Genomic DNA, 15,360 nt, shown 5'->3' on the forward strand with positions numbered 1-15,360 from the left:
ACAGAATTCTACCTCTTGTCAGAGATGGCCAAGGCTCAGACGTACTCAAACCATCCAAATGCCTTGTCTCCTCTAATGTGAACAGACGGGAGCATGTACATTGGAAAAAAAATCTTCAAGACCAAAAGCTTACCAAAGCCAAACTCTCTGCTGCATGCAGAGTTCTCCCCTGGGGAGAGGAGAAACAAATTTGAAATAACAGGTGTTGGCCACCTCACTTAAATGTTTCACTAAAAGGCACAAGGGCAGGATAAGAATCAGCAAAGAGCCACCACTGGACTATTTCTGTTGAATCATCGTGGTCACATTGAATTTATGCTGCTAGAGGAACGACCTTCTACATCCATTGCTAGAAATAATTACTTATGAAAATGAGGGCAACACCACATTCTTGTAGAACAAAAGAACTTCGGGACAGGGACAGGGCACACAGCAGAGAGGTCTCCCCAGGGCTTTACATCTAGTACCACCAGCAGCATTAAATGTGACTGACCTTGCTTATAAAAAGTAACCAAAAACTGCACCTTGCAAGTGTGGTCCTGCTTGGCTATACTCTCTAAATGCCCTTGGCATCCATCCAGAACGTAAGAGGTGTTACCAGCTCTGCTACCGGACTTGATTCTGTTAATGTCAGAGATGAAAACTGATGCTGAAAAAAAACACTGCCAAAAACCCAAATCACAAGCAAAACAAAAAAACAAAACAACACCAAAGAGGTTCCCAAAGCCACAGAGATTCATAAATATTAAAGTGACACGAGTGAAATGCTACTGAAAGATTTAATACTGTGCTGCCGCTCTGTCCCTCAAGGGGTTAAACCCCCCACTGTGAGGATATTACTGCCAGCGAGGTGGCACTGAGCCATCACCATATAATCTGATGAACTCTTTTATTAAATTTCACAGGCCTGTCTTCTTTATTAAAATCTCCCAGAATTCATAGGGCGCCTGTCATATCACTGCTGAATGCTAACAAAAAATGTGTTTTTTTTTTCTCTGAGTACTGCCAGCGAGGGATTGTGTTGCAGTGAGTATCTCTGTCAGGTGAAGGAGAGGTGGGAGGGAAGGTGCTACTGTCTAAAGAGCAGTGGGAAAAGTGGGATATATATGCCTTTGCAAGCAAGGATTCTCTCCCAGACCTTTTCCTTCCACACTCCACAGCAACATCCTGCAGGTATAGCATAGGGGCAGGGAAAACTGGTCCCAAAAATGAGTTTTATCTGCAAGAGGTTTCCATGGGTCTCTGTACAGACAGCCCTCAGGCTGCTGGTGTACCTGCACATGCCTCCTTTCCTCTCTGGGAGCCTGGAGGGACAGCCCCCAGCTTCACGCCGAGGTGCAGCCCTTCCTGAGCCGTGCTGTGACACAAGCATGCTGCCTGGCATGCCTGCAGCACAGCTGCAGCATGGAAGGGGGACTGCAGAGCCACACCTTGCCAGGTATCTGGGTTCTGACAGGAGCCAGCATTAACTGCTGCTTCTGAGGAAGAAAGTGAGCAGACTCCTTCCAAACAGATACAGTACAGAGGGATGACAGTAGTATCTGCACCTCAAACAGTTCCCTCCTGCCCTTCATTTTGAGCTGCTAACACCCCATTTAACATCCAAGCTGCCTTGCACTCACGGCTGTGCAAGAGCTATCCTGAGCTGAAAACACTCTTTGTCACCAAGGGAGTGCGGTGAAGGAGTATTCAGCTGGTCTTGAGTTTCCACAATCACTCTCACCTCTGCAAAGTAGAGGCAAAAAAGTTCCTGCTCTGCTTTAATCCCACATTATGCTGTCTCTGAGTTGTAGGAAGGTGGAATTCAGCTGTCGAATCTCTACAGACCTGGGCTGGACTGGAATTAGCTTGCAGCTTTGCTTTTATGTTCTTTAGAGTATGTTGTAAATGTTTTTTAATATTTCCAATAGGAAATTGTAGGAGCTCTGCCCTGAGATGACTAGGGACAGGCACAGCAAACTATTGGGCACACAGAGGTACCATGAGCAAGTACAGCATTTATTTTTCTTTAGCCCATTTGAAGTTATCTCTGTAATTCAAATGCTCTTGTGGGGTCCTGTGCTTGGTGCTTTTTAAAAGACCCTCTGCAAGCTGTCAGAAACAAAAGAGCAAAGCCTGTTGCTATTGCAGCATAGTGGAGAAAAGGTGTGCCCAGTCCCAGGCCAGCCACCTTTGCACACCTGCCCAGGAAAGGGAATTGTCCTCACCCTTTTGAAATTACTTTCTATTCCAAATGCAAACAGCTGGCATAGGACCTAGGCAGTCTGCCCCACTTTTGGGCTCAAGCTGGCTCTCGCTCAGCACTAATCTCTTAGGACGCTCTGATCGCTGGTTCAAAAAAAATTGGAATTGCACCCCTTTTTATGGGAACTCTCCTTCTGAGAAAAGATAACGGGTCCCATACCTGCATGGCCAAGAAAATATTTCTCTGTTCTTTCTCCTGTCCCTAAAGAAGAGAACCTTCAGCTGGTTACTCCCTCCTCCTGTTTTTCCCTCTCCACTCTCTTGCCAGTCAACAAGGCACAATCCTAAAGCTTGCTCCAGGTATGCGAATTTAAAGTTGGAGTTATCAATTCATATTGATTTTGTGCTGCCTTATTGCATGGCTCTGTGAAGCCTCCGCAGCTCCATTAGTATGCCTAGCAGGAGAAGGGTTCCTTCTCTAGTAGCTAGGGGTGATATTACCGATCCAGATAGTATCCAAACTCAATATCCTGTTTCTCCTTTTCTCATTTCCTGTTTGCAGGTCTGAATGCCAGCGTTGTCACAGTAAGAGGGGAGAAGACAGGGAAAGAGAGAGACAGCAGGACAGTGTGTGTACGAGAGAGGGAGGGGTGACAGTAGGGGTATTAATGGGGGAAGTGAGGGGGAGGGAGGTAGAGGGGCTGCAGACACTTTTTTATTACAGATTTAATAATGACAAAAGAACATCATTAAACATTCATTAGAATTATTTAATTAAATTTTACTTTGGAGAAAAAAAAGAGATTAGATATGATGTAAAAAGCAATATTGATTGAGAAAGGAACAAGCTTGGGAGATGTGATTTAAATTAAACTCCATGCACTCTCCCTCTTCTCTCTGTTTTAAACAAGGAAAGGGGCATGTGGTGGCACAGAGGAAGATTCAGTAGCATGCAGCAATAATGTGGCACTGTGTCTGTTGGCTGTGTCGTTGGGTAAGGCTACTGCCTGCCACCAGGAGTGACATTTGGTTTCGCACCCCAACTGTAGCCAACTTTCCTGGCAAAATGCCTCCATTACCTCTGAATGGTTTAAGAGCTCTGCACCCTGTGGCTGAGCTAGCTGTCACTAGGTGACAAGCAGGAGACAGACAAGTGGCAATTAGAAACTGTAGTTGACATCCATGCCTTGCTAGACTTTTTGTGTAGCTCTGGGCACATCCCTTAACCACTCTTTGCCATGGCTCCCTTTTTGGAATAGGGATAGCAGAACTGCCCCACTGCAAGGGCTGAGAATAAGGACTTTAAAGCAGGACTAATTTTGGAAGGAATGAAACACTTACACAAAGCAGCCATGGCCTGAGAGATGGTCAGGGCAGTATTTCAGCAGAAAACTAAGTCTGTCTTAAGGACTGAGAGGAGAAAAGGTACATGTTTACTAATGGCTGCATTAGATAGGAAAACTTTAATGTAAAACTGCTGTAATGAGTGATCTACTACAGAGATCATGCCAAGCTAATGCAGTCAATTTCTGAATCCCTTTCTGTGGATGCACTTAAGTGGCAGATGCTAGTTAAACATAATACAGCTTGTATTAGACATCTAAAAGGGATTTTTTTAAACCATGAAAGCTGTTAAGCTGTCACATAATAGGAACCCACCTGTTTAACTCACAAAACTGACTTATTTACAGTGAGGGAGAGCGCCATATACAGACCAGCCTGACTTATTATGCAGGGGATAGAAAGAAAGAAAAGGGAATATAAAAGTTGTGAGAAGAAAGAAAATAAAAGGCAGGCCAAAGCCCCAGGGAACAGGTCACAAACTGCAGCATAGGCTCTCCTGATCCACAAGGGCACTAGCAAGCTCTACACAAGCAGACTATGATCCAAAAGTAGTGTAGTAGTTTTATTGCATTTCCAAGACTAACCGTTTCTCCTCTGGGATTATTGGTTTGAACCCAAGTCTAAATTAACTGTGCAGCTTCCATTTTGACAGTAGCCTAGCAAAGGCTACACAGCTATGCACAAGCTCATTAAACTGGTGCAAGGCTGTATGGCTGCTCTTAAGTCTGCTTACACTAGTTATTAATAGCTTAATTAGGGCTGTGGCCCTAAATTTACCAAGGTGTTAACAGTGAATTACACTGTTTTTAGAGTGGATTAACGCAACCAGTTTAAAAGCATATTGTTAGTTAAACTTGTGGATCTTTTGTACAGGCCAGGCTTCCTTCTAGCTTCACCTTTCCCCTTGCACCAGCAAAAACCACACCCAGGAATCAGGAAAGGGATTTTGGATGGTGCTTCTCAGTGTAAGGCTGAGTGACCCTGATATTACCATGGCTGTATCAGCAAGACCCCAATACTGGAAAAACTGCACGAGCAGTCGAAGATGTGTGAAGCTGCCACCAAGCTAGTTAGAATAAACTTTAATTAACCAAATTTAAGCTTAATCGCATTAAGGGGGGGGGGAGAGTGAAAGCTGGAAGCGGTTTATGGATCTGGCTTATAATTCAATTTGTGTATCAACTAGGAAAGAAGGGGCCATGTTCTCCAGCAGCATGTTAGCAACGCATGAGGCTTAGAGTTGCCAGGCCTCTGGAGAAGACGAGTGAGCAGAAACAGCAGAGTAAAAGAGAGTGGGGACTGGAAAAGAGAAGGCAGGAGAATACTGACCTTGGAAGAAGCAAGGGAGAAGGAGCAACATAACCCCTCTGCCCATGCATGCATGCGTTATATGGCCTCCTCTGTGCCCAACCTACAAAGCATGAGACTCTGCTATGATGCTCACTAAGGACTTTGTGATAGCTCGTGGATTTAGCTCCATGTATCCCTGGTGCAGTCCCTGTGTTTTAGAAAAGATGACAAGCATTGGCCATCAGGGATGAAGAGCTGAGCAGAGACCTGTCAAGTGGAAGAGAACTGGAAGCCCCAGGAGGACAGGTCAGTGGATCTCGTTTTCAGGGTACTATGTGACAATAGCAGCACTCATTCAACATTGCCAGCTGTCACCCATGTTTCTTTAGCATCTTGTTTCATACGGACTTTCCAAAGAAGGAAATACAGCATGAAGAGACTGCATGATAGATTGTAAGTGCTACATTTCCAGCATTTTCCTTATTGCAGCCAAGTTTAGAAATGAAAGGAATGTGGTAATGCAAGGACAGAAGCACCTCTACATTTCATAGATCACCTTCCCTTAAATCCTTGCAATCAGTGTCACCAGCCCTGGGCCCTCCAGGTTAATGCAAAATCTTTGCTGAGCCTGAGTGTCCTGTAACTACCTTCTAGTAAATCCTCTCTAAATCACTGCTGATTGTAAGAGAGAAGGACTAGGACCAAGCTCCCCTTGCCAGGCTCTGCTGCAGCTGTTGGAGTTCTGGATCGTGGAGGAATCTGGTTTCTCAAAGCACAAACAGACATTTCATTCAGGACTCCCCTTTGTCCATGAGGAGGTTCATGCGGCGTTGGAACAGCTCCTGCCCACCTGTCTGCCTGCTATTTCCACTGCTGCAGCCCCTGGCACTGCTAGAAGCTGGCTCTCACTTCTGGCTACTCAGGAGTTTGTTTCTGGCACACCTTTGCCTTCGCGGCTGCCCTCTGGTGGTCCCTGGATAAGGACCGAGGGAGATGCAGCGTCCAGAGACTGGAACATGGTACAGCCTCAAACCCACGTGAGGTTTTCAGTGCCCTCAAAATCATATGTCAAAGACTGTTCCAGAGCCCTTCCTGTGACAAAAGCCCAGAGAAGCAGACTAGCGCACTGTTTTAGGAGCTGACACTGGGAAACTCAATGGAGCAGTGCAGTGCCTTTCCTGCAAATGAGCTGCAGCAGTACTCACTGTGTACGTGTAACATCCTGACTCCTCCACCTTGTGCTACGCACACCTGCTGCAAGGGGCAAGTGGTACTCTGGGGGTGCAGGACAGGGAATCGGGGCACTTATAGGGAAACCGATGTGCCAAGATGAAAATACCACCAGCATCCAGAGCTCCAGTCCAGCTCCTTGCCTACTAGCCCAGCCTTGTAGACCTACAGCCATCACACCAGTCTGCACCCAGACTACAGTTGTCTCAGGGTGAGAACCTGCAGGCCCAGCTGGAATTGTACTGCGTCTAAACCCAGTTCGTCTCGGGAAATATTGCCAGCCATGCTGTCAGAATACAACCAGGTAAAGCTGTGTCCTGTACACGTCCTCTCCCTTAGAGCCAGCATTGACCTGAGTGAAATTTTTCTGACACAACCCTCCTCCTTCCCCAGCCAAGTGAACTGCAGCCAACCTTAGAGGTAGCCTTGGGAGGCCTGCAAGCAAGACTATATATAAGGATATAAGCATGGAAAGACAGAGCTGTGGCTCATCTATCAGCACCACCTTAATAAGCTTAGCCCTGAAGAGCAGCCTCTGTGCTGCTCTGAGATTGCCTGCCTGCTGGACCATGTCCACCTCCCAAAACCCAGGTGCCAGAGGGTAGCATCCTTGAAGGGAAGAAATGTCTGTCTCATGCCTGCAGCCTGAAAGGGATAAGAAGTGTGTCTCTCACCGGAAGTGCCAAGGAGTCAAAGCATTTACAACCGCACACGTTAAGGTACATCTGGGCTCTGTCCTGGGGGGGCTGCTACCTTGAATTATTGTTATTTACATTCTGATTTCTAAGTCCTTATGGGTTCATGTTTTCCTTTTCCTCATTAGGCAGAAAGGGAAAGAAAATTATTTTTACAAGCAGGAGTAGCTGACTATGATCACAGAGCTCCAAGAGCTGGGTTTTTAAGTAAACTGTGCCCATTAACTGTATGAAAGCTAGTGATATGGGTCCAAGAGAGACTCAAAGCCAGGGGACACAAAGAAAGGAAGGAAAAAACAGCCCAAAAGAGAAAGAGATCTATCAAAGTAAATTACATTTAATTAAACTAGGAAAATAATGTGCCATGCAAAAAAAAAAAAAAGTTCTTCCTCCCCCATGTATTCCCCCATTAGAAAAGCAATCCAACAGCGATTGGGAACAGACAACACGTGGTGGCTGGTTTCTTAATCATGCTCAAGGCACATCTGCATATTTCTTTCATTTTGCAGTGATTATAGAGTTAGTGTTTAATTTCCTGGGCCCTGTGAACAAACCAATGCAAGGAACAGTGAGAACTGGGGTAGGAATAGCTTTGTGTAATTAACATCATTAATCATGACACAGGCTTCTCTCTCAGTGGGAGACAGGGCCCAGCTACCCACCTGACTAGGAAGAATGAAATGTTTGGGACAAGGAAAAGACACAAGTTGGAGTCCAGCTCTTGCAATTGTGGACAAGAGTCCTGCCTGTTACTTGGGCCATTTACCTAAGCTTTGGGGAATCAATTCTGCTTAACACCAAATTCACAATTGCAAAACAGAGACATAAAGCTGCAAACACACCATGAGCTCTGGTGTTCTAAAAACAGGCCCGGGAGCAGGTTCCCTTCCAGGTTTGTGCTGCTGAGTCTCTACAGAGCCAACTGAGTTCCCACTAGCGCTGCAGTACCCTCACTGGCAGAATGGGGATAGCTGCAATGACCTCCCCAGCATGGGCCTGTTTGGAGGAGAAAGGTGTCTCAAGACAACAGCTGTGGCTGCATCTCTGAGGCCCAGTGAAGGTGGTTAATAAGTGCAAGTCACCCTCAACGCTATGAACACTAATTGAGGGTGTCCAGACTTGCTCCCCTGACCCAGCCTAGGAAAGCTGGAAGGTGTAGAGAGATGTTTCCTTTCCACCTCCTTCATCAACTCATCTCCCTTTGTGCTTACTGGTGGAGGTACCCGCAGGGTCTCTCAGCTGGTGATGTGGGCTCCATTCATCACTGCCTTGTCAAGGGTGCTCATTATCTCATTTGTTTGCTCACTTTTCAGAGCACTGTCACTTTTCATTACCTCCCTCCAGCCTGATGGGCAGGGAGGAGGTAAGGGACAGGAGAAGACATGAATGGGGGGGGGGGGGGGGGGAATGCCGTTGCTCAGCAGACAGAGAAGCAGGACTTGGCTGAATAGGGTGGGAGTGCTGGAGTCCCTGCCTCCTGCAGCACCGGGGATGCTGTGTGCATTCACAGCAACAGGATTGGGAAGCACAGCACAGTCAGAATCAGCAGCACTTGGTGAAGCAAGGTTGGACAGACAACCAGAAGCCCATTTTCAAGAGCAGCCACAATCATCAGCTCTTGCAGTTTGTCACATTTTGGCACTGTTTTGTCCTTGAGTCCCTGTTGGTTGGGTTGTGTCATTATATCTCAAATATCATTTCTTAACTTCCTTGTACCTAGGAAGGGCAATAATAATTTCAAACAGCACAAATCCAGCAAAGGGGAAGGAGGAGTTTTTATATTTAAAACCCCAAGAAGCCCACCACAACAAAAAATCCCAAATCCTTTTGGTTTTAGCACCAATTTCATCATTTTTAGGACCTGACTCCTGAGTCTGGAATGTGTGTGGTTTGCACAGAGTGTCTGGGCTCATTCTGCTGTCAAACTCCTGTCCTGGCTTCTCCTACCCAGGAGATCTTTGCTTAGAGGAGAGTCCTCCCACATGGTTTTAAACATTAACCAGCCTGCTCAGAAGAGTTGCCAAGGCGCTCAGCCTGGGTCAGTCGCCTATAGTCAGGCAGGGAGGGTCACCGTATCGCTCCGAGCCTGTTGTGCAGGGAGGAGCAGGGCTGCTGGCATGGTGCGTGTACTGCTGGCTAACTCCTTGCCTCCACTGTACTGCTTCTCTGGCACACAACACACAACTTTCAGTCCACTCTGCCCTCCCTCCACATGCCAGCCACCTCCTGATCCCAGGAAGTTGCACACATTTTTAACCTGGTTATTCTACCTGATGAAAAAAAATCAGCTCACTGTCACTCAAAGCAGATTTGCCCTCCCTGAGAGTGTACTGCACATCCTCTTTTCCATTTCTCAGGCAACTCTGTTCTTACCTGTCACCATGGCTGCCAGACTTTTCCTAACCTGCACTATCCAGAAAATTGCCCCAAGTGGCAACAGGTCACAACAGGACAATGGCAATGCTGGATGTTACTGCAGAGTACCAAAATAGCTATTTAGCAGACGTGCACCAAACACTCTGGCCTCAGACCATTACTGCAAAGCACAAGTTTCCTATCTCTGCTCTCACCGTGTCCCTACCTGACACTCATGGGTATTTGCAGTTTTCTGCAGTGGATTTTGAAAGGACAAATGAGCAGTTGTTGCTCTCAGTTCAAAAGGATCTCCCTCAACAAGGCTGGATGTACACAGCTCCACACAGCCTTCTGAGGGGCAGCCTGCTTCCAAGCAGCCCTTTTGGAAGCTTTAAAACCCTTGTGGCTATGAATGTTATCTAGACTTATCGGAAGTGCAATAGAAGGTGGGGAAGAGACTGGTAAAGCAGCAGAGATGGGATCATCTGTCAAAACAAAAGTTGATGTGAAGAAGATTGAGAAGAGGAAATTTTGGAATGCAGAGAAAGATAAACATGTTCAACCGCTGGAAGATACCAGGGTCTTGGGAGGGCCAAAGAGCTCATCCATAAGGTGAGATGGGGTTGTGCTGGCAGCCTCTGGCTGCCCTGCCCCAGCACCAGGCCAGCTGCATGATGCCCTGCAAAGATGAGAATAGCTCAGAGAAGAATCCAAGAGGGGATCCAGGCAGAACCGATGGCTGGAATGTGCTATCAGCCCCTCCTCAACCCTCTCACCTTTACAGCCAGCCAGAGAAACCAGAGAGATTTGTGCAAAGACTAGGGACTGCCAGGGCACTCGGAGTACTTGGTCTGTGCTCAGCTGCACCGATCACGTGGTAGCAGCCACTCAGCAATGGAGAGCCTGCAAGTCAGGTTCGAGCCGAGTTCACCCCGTATCTCTGCAGAGGACGAGCAAATCATCTCCACATGGGCAAAAGGAGAGTGTGGAGGAGAGGGGGAAGGCTGCCAGCGCAAGGCTGCGGTTCAGATCCCTCTTGACAGCTCCCCAGCAGCCCCCGCATTGCCTGTCATTCCACAAAACAAACTTCAAAGTAAACAAGGCGCCCAGGACTGGGCCATTGCAGCCACTCTATCATCGTTCAGGAGTATTTTCCTTCCTCCCCCCTCCTGAGCCATTGCTGTTTGATAGCATTTACACGAGCTGCCCAGAGCAGGATTTACAGGGCAGGTGCCTGAGCAAAGCACAGGAGAGCTGGCTGGGCCCCAGGCAAAAGGGGAAGAGGAGAGTTTCACAAAAGCCTTCAGATTGTGGTTTTATATGATAGGGACCGCAGAGCAACATCCATCTTCAGGCTTAACATTTCATCTCTAGATCAACAGTCCGTTCCTTCCCCCACGTTCAGCTGCAGCTGCTGGCTTATCTCTCCATTAAAGCATTTTCCTCTTATTGCGCAGTTCACATGAGGAGGAATAAATGCCAGATGGGTCTCCCCTCCAGGTCACCATGCTGCAGCCGCGGTCTAAGCTGCGGCCCAGGGCGACACTGGATTCTGCAGTCTTGGATTAATCACTGGCCAAAAACAGGAACTTTGGGAGAGTCAAGGCCAAGAATGTATACTCTGGGGGACAAGATTTCCAAACAGGAGGACTGAGAGTTTGCCTCCCTGGAAATTCCCATCCTGGAAGCACAAAGGTGCTGAGAGCAGAAGCCTCCAGAAGTGCCTGCAGGACCAACTTTCAAAAGCACTTAGGAAACCAGACACCCTAAGGCGTGTTTTCAAAATTGGCTAGGGTACTTAGGAGCACAGCACTAAAGTGAAACAGAGCAGACTGTGCCAGGGTCCTACAGACCAGCTCTGAACAGCGTCCGCACGGCTGAATTCAGCACTTCACCAGAGAAAGCAGTGTATCCATGTTATCCTGTTGCTGTGCTGAGAAGGCTGCACAGCCTCCATTTCTGGAGAAATCTGGGGACTGTTCATCCTGTAGATACGGCCTCGGGAGCCTAAAGGTCTAGGGCAGTTCTGAATATGGCCCTGTATTTCAAGACATCCTTAGAGGCTTGTTGCATTGGCTAAAAACAATGTCTAAGGCTGAGGTCTCCCCAGCACTTATTCAGAAGTCCCATCATTAGCTTTTGTTCAAGCAGCCAACTCCAGCTGTTTAGAGGAGCAGAAGGTGCTCTTTATAGATCAGTTTTGAAAACATGTTTGTATCTGAGTACACATAACTACACTGGTCAAATCCACTCCAACAACTGACTTCGGTCTGTCTGCACAGCAACCAAACTCAAGACCTTGCTGAGGTCCATCTCGTTTGGTTTGGTACCTGCTACAAAGCATCCCGTGATGCCCACCCTCACAAAAGGGTGGTGTGCACCCTATGCTATGGTCACATTGCCTGTCCTTCCTTCCCCCGTCAAGCTGTGGTTGTGCCTTCCTGGCTCTTTGTTTGTGCCCTGGGGAAGTGGGCAAGCCCTGGTATTTTTATTACCATTCCCAATGCTGCCAAGTGCTTGCGTCACTGGCAGGGAGGAGGCTGTGCTCTCTCTTATGAAACACAGAGAAGATAAGATTGGACAGTGAAGAAAAGTCTTTAGAGGATTCTGCCAAACTTCAGGAAACTGGTGGAGTGCCTTCCCAGCAGCTTCCTTGGATGCCTGTGTACTCTGTCACCACTTGCTTTTCCCAGCGGCAGCAGCCACAAGAGGTCACAACCAGACACAAGGACCCTGGCTTTCCAGACAGCAGTACAGTGCCCCCACCCCCAGGCCATAAACCAGACACCCCAAATGTTATGCCATGTGTTCATATCGCAATGGAGGTCTCAGCATGTGAGCGCTGAGCCAGGAGAGTGTGTAGGAAGTAGTTTGTATTGTGCCAACAGGAGGTCCCTATTAGACAGAGGAAGAGAACCAAGGAATCATCAACGTCAGCATCAGCCCTTCCTGCAAACACCAGCTGACCCTGGTCAGGTCTCCGTAGTTCCTCATGCCGTGTTGTGACTGCCCGGCAGTAATGGCATTGCTAGTTGCTGTGGCGACAAGCAGGGAAGTCAGGGAGGCTGGGGGAGCTGGCTAGCTCCAAAGAGCTCCCCATCCCAGACAGGGCAGGGAGAAACTTACAGCATCTTCTGGTGTGTCTGAAGTTTGCCAGAGTGCCACTGTGGTTATTTAACTCTCTTGTCAGAGGCAAAAAGAAATTCTGCAGCCTTTGAGCCATCCCTTGCCACACTGCAAGGCAGGGGGAGCCAGCAGTCAGCATGGAGCAATTTCAGTTGTTACAGACACGATCAAAGTGCTTCATGCTGGGAGAAAACCTCCTGCAGGATCTACCCCGACCCACTCTGTGGAGCTGTGCCACTTGGCTGGTGCAAAAAGACACGAGGTTGTGGTGCTGGCTAATCATTCAAAGCCCTGCTACGATGAGCAAACCCTGCACTCCCTTCAGGCTCTTCCAGCTTATCTCTGTTTCTGATATATTGAAGGAAATGCATGAAGGGGACGGCCAGTGGAGGGATCCCTCACCACTCCAGCTCAGAGCTGTCAGGGCCAGGGATCAGCCTTGGGGAAACCAGTGGCCAGTTGTGCCACATTATACAAAAAAAAATCTGGTCATCTGCAACCTGGGTGCCTGGTGGCTGCCAGGGGAAGACAGAACTGGGGAGATAAGGCTGCGCTTACGGGGCAGCCCCTCTTCCTGTCCTCCATGCCTCATTTCCAGCTGCAACGCTCTTCCGGGCTAAAAGAAATGTGAATTCACAAAAAGCAGCCCATTGGCAAGGCTGGCAGCCAAGAGCTGAGAGATGGGGTCACAGGCTGCCTAGACTTCCTGATGCCCATTCTGAAAGGAAATCACCATCGTTTGGACAGAAACAACGGGCAAAGGCTTCATTTTTCCATCAGAGGGAGTTACAGTGGAAGGGAAAGGATTTGCCTAAGGTCACAGAGCCAGTCAGTGGCAGAGGAATGAGATTTTCAATCCTGTGTTTACCTTCCAACGCTATCCTGATAGTGTGAGAAAAGCTAACAGAAGTATGTGTGACTGTTAATGAAAGTACGTTTATGACCAGATAGTGTTTCTAAAAGGCAAGAAAAGCTTCACTACTTCAGTGCTGGGGCAGGGTGCTACCACATTGCCATCTAAGGCATTGCTGAAATTCAGGGATGTCTCCCCAACACTGCGGGAGACACTGTACTTTGAGTCTTGCAAGCAGTGCTGAGTTTGGGGTAATTACAATGCTCTTGAAAATATGGCCGAGATAGATGTCTTTACTTGCTAATTGCAGAGCCTACACCCTTTCTTTGGCTTCATTTTTCTCTTTTTCTGTTTCTATGCTCTTTTAATATTGTGGGTGCAATATTTCTAATGAGTTGGAGTAACCATTTTGGCTGTGATGTTATTACGCTGGATGGCAAAACCAGAAATGGGTGTAAGCAGGCTACCCAGGGACTGTCAGGCATGTAGACATTTACAGGTGACAAAGCATGACTTATGACCTTTATCATCCCACTTTAGCATCTGCCCTAGCTGATCAAGTCAATCCAAAAAACTGTTTTCAATCCAGATTTTTCTGAGAATTTAGCAATGACTATATCTTATCAAATCACATAGCACAGAGCATTGCCCAGCGATACACAGGAAGGCTGTTTCACCAGCTATCCTACAGCCCCCCCAGGGACCTTCCATACTTTAATTTTAGGGATGTCTTCTTCCATATTGCACAACTACACCTGAGCTTTACACATACAAAATGCCTTTAGTGCTACCAGCTACACAGGCCACTTCCCTGTGTTCAGGTCTGTCCGGATTCACTGACACTTGGACACCTAATTTGATCTACACAACTAAAATCATACAAGAACCAGAGGAGCAGAGCAGCCCTGTCTTCTTCTCCTGGCAGCTCTAGCGAGTTGCTCAAAAGCCACAATTCGGGGGCTTACACCCCTGTTGAGAGGATATGATCACAACCACAAACAAAGCAGAGCAGAACCCAGCACCCTGGACACAGCAAGAAGCCTGTGCAAAGACAGGCACAGCCACCCAGCAGATCCGCAAACTTGTGCTCCCTTGCATCAAAGAGTGGGAGCTGGCTCCTGAGCTCTGAAACATCCAGATGCAAAAGCACACATTGCTTTTCAGCAGCTCCCACTGTAATCTTTATGGGAGAGCATGCCTTCTGCCCCCACACGTTCTGTTCTTCTTGAGCCACCCTATGTTCAGGGACTTTGCTGCAAAGTGTCTGAGTTCCCTGCTGACAGCCGCTCCTCCTCAGTTTAAATCTTGCTATCTGATGGACCGCATGTCCCATGCTGAGACAAGGCAATGAGCTGGGTGCTGTCACCGCCTGGCTGCACAGGCAGTCTCTAAGACTCAGTCTCTGACTTCCCTCATTTCTTGAAAAAGTGTCCCAATAGCCCAGGAAAGCTGTGAACTACTTTCTGTCTCTTTGCCCCTTCCATGTCACCGAGTTAAGGATAATACTTCTGTCCCTGTGTTTGGGCAGCATCTCCTTCTAGGACGCCTCTGTTGTACATCTGGTGCTTTCCAGCCTATGTGACACTTATACCATGGTGCCCTTTCTCAGTCCACCCTTCCAGGAATCCACCTTGCAAGTGCTCTCTCCCTACCTCGAACATGAAAAGCTGCAGCTGAGCCAGGAGGGAAGCAAAAATCAGAGAAAGCTGGAGGGCACTTACTTTTCATAGTCGTGTTTGCAGTACAGCTGCCGGTTGCGACAGTAGCAGGTGCCAGAAAGCGGCTGCAGGCAGACAGCACATTTCACACAGCCTTCGTGCCAGGAGCGCTCATTGACTCGCAGGAGGAACCGGTCAGAGATGGGGGTGTCACAGCCAGCACACACCTCCCGCATTTTGGAGTCTGAACCTGGGCAGCAGTGAAAAGATGGCTTGAGAAGGTTTCCTTTGCCCAGGGGCATGTTCTGAAGGAATGGTGTCTGCCTTTGGGGAGGGGGCTACGCTCAGCCTCACAGAACTGTGTGCTTGCAATTATCTACTGGTTTTTTTTAAAGCCACGTGGTGTTAGTGTCAGTCACCAAACATGCACAGGAGAGTAAAAAGGGAGGCTCTGCATGGAGTTCATTGTAACAACCTTGAAAATAAATGCAAAAGTTTGCTCTATAAAACATGAGAAAGCAGCATGTTCTGGGCTTCTCTGCAGTTTCCAGATGGTAAATTACAGGTGAACCAAAAGTCCACAGCTATCACATTATTTATGTTGCAGAGGATGTGAATAGGAAGA

At 47.8% G+C, this 15,360-nt stretch overlaps 1 protein-coding gene across 1 annotated transcript in view; it reads right to left on the minus strand.

The window, feature by feature from the left end:
• LOC106500195 (LIM homeobox transcription factor 1-alpha-like) overlaps positions 1 to 15,360 on the minus strand; it is a 28,479-nt gene that overhangs the window by 8,573 nt on the left and 4,546 nt on the right. Inside the window, exon 2 of the mRNA XM_067314642.1 lies at positions 14,799 to 14,985. Coding sequence (XP_067170743.1) covers positions 14,799 to 14,985 — 187 coding nt within the window. The remainder of the gene's footprint in view (positions 1 to 14,798; positions 14,986 to 15,360) is intronic.

The sequence above is a fragment of the Apteryx mantelli genome, chromosome 36 (genome assembly GCF_036417845.1).
Source record: "Apteryx mantelli isolate bAptMan1 chromosome 36, bAptMan1.hap1, whole genome shotgun sequence".
Taxonomy (NCBI): domain Eukaryota; kingdom Metazoa; phylum Chordata; class Aves; order Apterygiformes; family Apterygidae; genus Apteryx; species Apteryx mantelli.